Here is a 7,774-nt window from a genome sequence, read left to right on the forward strand (position 1 = left end):
AAAAAAGCTAAAAACCTGCAGTCACCTCTTAACCATAGCCTGAGCTATGTAGTGAGTTCAAGGTCAGCCTGGATTACATAGCGAGACCCTGGCCCCTAAACCACAAAATATATATACATATGTATCAAATAAAATATATCGAATATGTAAAAATGCCAAGGCATCTTGGTGCCGGGGACTGGACCTAGCAAGCTGGACTGTCGCACAGACAGGGAAACTGAGGTTCTTCACCTTGTAAAGTAGGGCCCGGGCTGGGAGGGCAGCTCTGTGGTCGAGCACATGCTTCGCATGCAAGAGGCCCTGGGTTTCATCTCCAGCAACATCAACTAGAGAAGGCTTTAATGCGGGGCTCTTAGCGTGCTGCCCACTGCCCTGAACTGGCCACACAGGGAACCTGAACATTCCCATCATGCCTCGGGGCCCTCTGTGCTAACGGCCTTGACTCTATGTAATCGCCACCCTGCCCACCCTCTGGTCGGCCGGCCTCGCTGGTGCCCACCCCTCCCCTTCCTCTTCTCCAGCTACTCCAGTCTCAGAGGGCTCTGGCCTTGGGACCTTTGCATGTGCTCTTCCCCTGGTTGGTGCTCTTTCCAGGATCCTCCTGGCATAGCATGAATGTCTTTCCCAAGTCAGGTCACCATGATCTCCCACTCTCAGTGCTCTTTGGGGATCCAGATTGATCTTCTCCTCCTATTTTTTTTTTTTTTTTTTTTTTTTTGTCTTTTTGAGACAGTGTCTCACTGTGCAGTTCAGGGTGGGCTTGAGTTAACTTTGTAGCCCAGGCTGGTCTCGACCTCCCAACAATACTCCTGCCTCAGCCTCCCGAGTGCTGGGATTACAGGCACGCAGCCCCACTCCTGGTGATCTTCTTCTCCTTATATACTGAGCTCAGACGCACTCCTCCTGCCTCGGTTTCTCAGGGTCCTGGGAGGACAGGTGTGCACGCTTCCCCAGTTCCCATCCTCTTCTCTGAACACCCTCCTCCTCCCTCCCCTCATCTGCCCCCTCCAGCCCTCCCTGCCCACAGTCTCCTCCCTCATCCTCTGCAGGCGGCAAGCTGACCCCCCCAAAGAAGGGCCACTGAGCTTCGGGGCAACACAAGACCCACATCTTTATTCCAGGAAGACTAAGTCTACAGCAGACGCTACAAAGACCCCATGGCGGGCAGGCGGGGGCTCCCACATGCAGGGGGGGGCGGGGTGGGGTCACAGCAAGCGTAGCCTGGCAGGGCCCCCAGCACCAGGGCTGCCCGGGCAGGGTGGGCAGTGGCCAGGGCAGGCTGCCCCTCCTATTGCAGATGCCTTGCCCCAGGGCGAGGAGCGGGAGAGGCCCCGGGGTGGGCGGCGGCCCCATGGGAATTGTGCTATCAGGGTGCGTCCCTGAGAAAGGGCTGGGACCCCTGTCCAGCCAGGAGCCACTCCCGGGGCCAGGAGAGGGGACAGCAGCAGCTGCCGGGGTCCCTGGACCCATCCAACTTCAGGGCTCAGCTCTGCTGCAACATGAGGCTGCCAGGTCTTCGGGGGCCCCCCACACACCCGGATAGCCCTACACATGTACACACGCTCCCTGCTTCTCTGGGTGTGCCCAGGAAGCATCTATGGAGGGGACAGTCCCCTGAACATGGGAAGAAACTATCGCAATGACACCAAGCCAGATGTGGAGGTCTCTGCCTACATCCTGTTCCACAGGGCCACACACATGTGAGCTCTCACCTTTCTGTCACACATGCGCACACACACACATGCACACAGCTCTCTTACCCCTTCTAAGAGTTGCACCAAAGCCATGCATGGTGGCACACACCTGTCCTCCCAGCATTTTGGGAGGCTGAAGCAGAAGGATCCCACATTCACTCCAGCCTGGGAAACTTAGTGAGACCCTGTCTCAAAATAACAAAATTTAAAAAGGCTTCAAATGAAGCCACAGCCCAGCCAGTGCTTTTTTTTGGAATGACGGGCAAGTCAAACCTAGGGCCTTTATCCTGAGCTCCATCCCAAGCCCTATTTTTTTTTTTTTTTAATCTTTTTGAGACAAGGTCTCACTGTGCAGTTCAGGCTGGGCTTGAGCTCACTTTGTAGCCCAGGCTGGTCCTGAACTCACAATGATCCTCTTGCCTCAGCCTCCCGGGTGCTGGGATTACAGCATGCGCTACCATACCCGGCTGCACCAAGCCCTTTTTTTAATTTGTTATTTTGAGACGAGGTCTCTCTAAGTCACTAAGTTGCCCAAGGGAGTTCTAACTTGAGATTCTTCTGCCTCAGCCTCCCAGAATGTAGGGATGGCAGGTGTGCACCACCATGCCTGGCTCCAGTGAACACCTTCATTGTGGCCTAGTGAGATCCCAAGGAAAAAAATCCAACTCACCCCCACCCAAGCCCCTGACCCACAGAAGCTTCAAGACAGTAAGCGTGTGTCACTTTAGGCTGCTACACTGGTGGACTCCTTACACAGCTCTAGCTGACTGATACAGTCTTCTAGCCAAGAGCCAGCTTGCAACAGACTGGAGCAGACACATTGATCCTCAGAGTGTCAGAACAAACAGGTTCACAGATAAACCATGTCACTCACTCCTGAAAACACAGCCATGTTCAAACAGGTACAAAGACTCACACAGACAGATCACAAATACCCGGTCTTGTCAACAACTGTACACAAATGGCCACACCACCCACCCCACATGTGACCGCGGCCTTTATAACAGATGCCAAACACACCGTCCCAAGCACAGACACACACGGGTGCATGAATATGTCATTCCCAGCCACCTTCACCTAGCTCGGGACAGGACCTGGAGTCCCGGGGAAGTCACCCAGGCGCTGACAGACACCCCACGTCTCATGGCTGCAGAGACCCCAGACCCGGGGAGACTTCCTAGGGCCCCATCTCTGGGGCACGGTTGGCAGGAGGAAGTGGGGCCCCCGGGGGCCTCCACGCATCCTGCTGGTGCTGGATCCCAGCGACCGGCCCTGGCGGGGGCTCAGGTGATATCTCCCGCCACCCCGCCCCAGCACCTCAGATTCCCAACCAGGGTGCTGGCACTGCCCGGCTTCCATGCCAAGGTCTCTGTCTGAGTGGAGGTACCAGGCCGCGGGGTGGGCCGGACCACCCCAGCTTGTGCTGTGGCTGCGTGGGTCCCAGGGTGGGGCTGAGGCTGAGGGGGCGCTGCACAGGCCCTGTGGTTATTGCCTGGTGGCCTGAGGCCCATCCCGCGGGCCCCTCCACCTGCTGTGCAGACAGGGACCAGAGGAGGGACGTGGCTGGGACAGAGGTCGTGGGGGACGGGGGGGCACGGGCTGCATGTTCAACACCAGGGAGGAGAAGGAAGGAGAATCTGAGGTCGCTGTGCATTTCAGCCCCCTCCTCTGGGAGGTCACAGTGATCAAATGTGAGGGACAGGGATGGAGGTCTGGCTGGGGCCCCCAAAGGAACAGGGGGACAGAGACTCGGGTCCTCGGAAAGGCGGCTTCTCTGGTCCCGGCTGGGACAAACAACTCTTCTGGCCAATTCCCCATGTTCCCATCCGCAGGACAAGGGAGCCACCTGCAGCTCTAGGCTTTGGGAGGGGACGGGTCAGGACGGCAGACAGAGGGGCGGGGCGAGGAAGAGCTGGCGCCGCAGGGGCTGGGCGGGAGCCCCCGTGCTGCGGAGGGCTGGCTGGGCAGCCTCGGTTTCCCCAGCAGAGATGGAGGAGGAGGGAGGAGAGGTGGTGAAAGAGGAGGACGAGGAGGAGGAGGGGGAGGGCCCGCTGGTGGAGGGGCCTAGTCCGAGTGGCGGCGGTGGTGTTGGTGTTGGTGTTGGTGCCGTGCGGTGGCGACGGCGCGGTCACATGAGGCTGCACTTGCCCTTGGCCCGCTCGCCCCGCTTCTGCTTGCCGGCGCGCTTGCCGTCCACGCTGAGGCTCACGCTGCGGCGCGTCTCGAGCGTGAGCAGCTCCTGGAAGAGCTCCTTGACGTTGTAGTTCATCTTGGCCGACGTCTCCATGAAGGCGCATTTCCACTGCTGCGCCACAGCCTGCGCCTCGTGCGTGTCCACCTCCCGCTGGGCCTCGTCGCACTTGTTGCCCACCAGCATGACTGGGACGTCCTCCACGCTGCCCTTGATCTGCACGATGAGCTTGTAGATGGGCCCCAGCTCCTCCAGCGACTGCTTGCTGGTCACGGAGAACACCAGGATGAAGGCGTGGCCCTTGGAGATGGACAGCCGCTGCATGGCCGGGAACTGGTGGCTGCCCGTGGTGTCTGTGATCTGCAGCGTGCACACGCTCTTGTCGCAGCTGATCACCTGCCGGTAGGTGTCCTCGATGGTCGGGATGTACGTGTCACGGAACGTGCCCTTCACGAAGCGCAGCACCAGCGAGCTCTTGCCCACCCCGCCAGCACCGAACACCACCACGCGGTAGTCGTTGCTTTGCTCTGGCATCTTCCCCAAGAGCCGGCTGGCTGGGGGCACTGGCCCGCTGCTGGGAGCCCGGACCGACCCTGTGCAGAGAGGACAGTCAGACGCCAAAGGCCACCAGCTGGGGAGGGGACAGCTCTGCAGTCCAGGAGGGACAGGCGGGAGGGGGGAAGGTGGCACGTGTCCCGCGTCCTGGGAGGCCCCTTCCCGGCCGTGTGGCTGACTCTGCAGTTCCGCCCGCTGCTGGGCTCACTGCCAGGCCCATGCCGCTTCCCCCTGACAAAATCTGGGGCCCACGTTTTCCCAGGGGACCCTGAGTTGGAGGAGGCACAGGAGAAGCCAGGACATGCACCAACCCGGCCCTCTCTCGGGCTCTGTCAGCTTCCTCTCTTTCAGGGTGGCCCTGGACTTCTGGGAGCCGGGGCACCCCAGCCCCAGCCCCATCCCTGCCTGACTCTGAGACTGGCGCCAACTGCCTCCCTCGCCATCTTGAGCCTCAGTTTCCCCTTGCCTTGTCCCAGTGGGTGACTCAGTGCGTTCCCAACAACCCCAGCTCCCTGCTCTGCTTCAGCTCACAGCACCCTACATTTCTTGAGAGGCACAGGGTGGGGTGACTTAAAAGTCAGCTGGTGCAGTGGCCCATGCCTATAATTTCAGCGCTCTAGGAGGCTGAAGCAGGACGACTGCAAGTTGGAGCCCAGGCTGAGCAAATTAGAGATTAGCAAGATCTGTGATGGCATACATCTGTAATTCCAGCACTCAGGAGGCTGAGGCTGGTGGATCACTGCAAGTTGGAGGCCAGCCTGGGCTACACAGTAAATTCAAGGCCAGCCTGAACTACACAAATAGATGTGATCTCAAAAAAAAAAAAAAAGTAAATAAAAATCGCTGGGGATGCAGATCAGCTGTAAGGCCCTGGGTTCAGTGCCCAGTACCTCAAAAAAATGCAGATTTCAGGGCCTCAGCCTTAAAAGTGGCAAATCAATTGTCCCAGGCCATGGCCAACTTGCACTTTTTTATTTTATTTTTTGCAGCACTCAGGATGAAACCCAGGGCCTCACACATGCTACGCAAACTCTCACCACCGAGCTACATCCCCAGCCCTCTGAACTTGCATTTCTAAGCTACTTCTCTGTTCCCTCGTAACTGTGACCCTGACGCTGAGGGTCCAGGAACCACAGTTTGAAAATCGTGATGCTGATTCCCTACAATGGCACCCAGGGATCCAGGAACTCACAGCCCAGGTAAAGATGAGGATCAAAACTAGAGCTTAGCTGGGCATGGTGGTGCACACTTGTGATCCCAGCACTCTGGGAGGCTGAGGCAGGAGGATCTCAAATTCCAGCCAGCCTGGGGAACTTAAGTCAGTTAGCCAGACCATCTCAAGATAAAAAATGAAAAGGGGTTGGGGATACAGCTAAGCGTGAAGGCCCTGGGTTCCATCTCCAGGACAAAAGAAAACAAAACTTTCAGCTCCCTAAACTCTATGTCCAAATAAGGGTCTGGCATGCCCTGGCCTCCTGCTCAAGTGTGATGTGTCCTTAGGAACAGACCTCCCTGGGGGGTCTTGTCATCATCTCTCACTTTGATGCTCAGAGAAGCCCAGCACCTCAGAAGGTCACACAGCACAGAAATTCCTGACGTGCTTTAGTGGGGGCAGAATTGTGGGGCGGAACCAATGTCCTCACTCATATAAAGCAGGGGGACCCTTCCCTCCTTCCTCCCCAGCCAGCTGTGGGTCTGTCCCTCAGCAAGGGCTCCACAGCAGGGGAGAGGAGCCACTCGCGGCCCCCAGCCTCGGCCTCCACCTACGCAAGCAGAGCGGCCAAGTTCCTTTCCTCAGGTGTGTGTGGGGAGGGTTTAGGGTCACTTCCAACTCAGGCAAGATCCGGGGCTGTAAACCAGCACTCTGGGAAGCTGAGGCAGGAGGATGGAAAGTTGGAGCCCAGCCTGTGCAGTGTAGCAAGAGTCTGTCTCAAAATCAGCAAGACTCTGTCTCAAAATAAGAAATTTAAAAAGGGCTGGGGATGTAACTCAGTGCGAAGGCTCTGGGTTCAATCCCCAGTATTTTGAAAAACAGTTTTTGTAGATTAGAAGATAACGCTCACTATTGTTATTGCAGCCCCCAGGCTGGGTGGGGGAGAAAGCGGCAGCACCAGGGGTTTGAAGGCACTTTCTAAATTATCAGAAGTTCCAGATTTGTTAGCGGAAAAACACGATGAAAGCGCAGCCAGCACATGGCCCAGCGACGCGCTGGGGAAACTTTTTGGAGCCTCGGGAAAGACCGTGCCCAACCAAGAGGTGGGTGCACAGGGCCAGGCCCTGCAACTGGCAACTCAGAACAAGAGGAGGTGGGGGCTGCCGGCAGCGCTGGGGCCCGTGTCCGCCAGCGCCCTTTCCCAGGTGCATACCGGCTGCGGCCAGACACTGCCACCACGGGGACCTGGGGGGACCTGTGGTGGTGGATTCTGCTGCCCTAGACCCAAGTTATGCCTTGTTTGGGGACCGAGGGCTGTGCCCCACCATCAGGGGGCTGGAACCCCCAGTCAGAAACCCCGGACCACATGCCTGGTGCCCCTCGAAGCACACTCTCAGCCCCGCTGCAGGATGGGGGTCGGGGGTGCCGAGCTTGGACGCAGACAGACGGGCTCAAGGTCACAGAGGCGGGAGGCAGCAAAGCGGAGCAGGACCTGAAGTCATCCCTGCTTGGTGACGAGGCCCCGGGGTCCTCGGCATCACACCAAGGAAGCCGCTCTGCTGCCCTGGCCAGGCAGACTTTCCCAGCCCTGGGTCTGCGGCCAGCACGGGGCTGGGCCCTGGGACCCTGAAGGTAACCCCGGTCCCCAAAGGCGCCATGGCCTTGGGGGTGCGGGGGTGGGAGGGATGTAGAGGGGGCGTCTGGAGCTGGGGCTGCGGGGCCAGGGAGAGGTTTCGTGGGCACAGGGCCAGCTCCAGGAGCCTGAGAGAGGGCAAGGACACTGGGGGGCTGCCAGGGACTCCCCGGACTCAAGGAGGATCTACACTCAGGGAAGGGTCCCAGTGAGGTCCTGGATGGCAGAGGGGATCTAGGGCTGGGGCGGAGGTGGGGACGCAGGGCCCAGCAGACTGCGCGTGGAGGGCACGCGGCCGAGGGAGGTCAGCGGTGTGGCGGGGGGACCGGCCCGGGCTGGGGGCGCCCAGGCTGCGGGAGGGAGGGACGGAGAAGGCAGGGAAGGAGCTGTCCGAGGTTCGCCACCGGCCCGGTGGCCGGTGACGAGGCCCTGCGCCAGCCCGGGAGGAGGCCGGGAGGGTGGGGCCGGGACAAAGGAGGGTCCGTGGGAGGGGTGGGGCCTCGGGGAACCCCTGCCCCGACCCCCGCCCGGCCCCGCCGCCTACCTGG

The 7,774-nt window shown here is 59.4% G+C and overlaps 1 protein-coding gene across 1 annotated transcript; it reads right to left on the minus strand.

Annotated features, from left to right (window-relative positions):
• Positions 1-2,077: 2,077 nt before the first annotated feature.
• On the minus strand, positions 2,078-4,478 carry Diras1 (DIRAS family, GTP-binding RAS-like 1). Its single transcript, XM_005405828.2, has one exon. The coding sequence runs from the start codon at positions 4,417-4,419 to the stop codon at positions 3,823-3,825; it is 597 nt and encodes a 198-aa protein (XP_005405885.1). The 5' UTR covers positions 4,420-4,478; the 3' UTR covers positions 2,078-3,822.
• Between the last annotated feature and the right edge of the window lie 3,296 nt (positions 4,479-7,774).

The sequence above is a fragment of the Chinchilla lanigera genome, unplaced genomic scaffold (genome assembly GCF_000276665.1).
Source record: "Chinchilla lanigera isolate Chin_1 unplaced genomic scaffold, ChiLan1.0 scaffold00094, whole genome shotgun sequence".
Classification (NCBI taxonomy): Eukaryota; Metazoa; Chordata; class Mammalia; order Rodentia; family Chinchillidae; genus Chinchilla; species Chinchilla lanigera.

What these genes read in the sequence shown, in the direction of transcription:
- Diras1 (XM_005405828.2), bottom strand. Translation starts at nt 4,419, where the DNA reads ATGCCAGAGCAAAGCAACGACTACCGCGTGGTGGTGTTCGGTGCTGGC.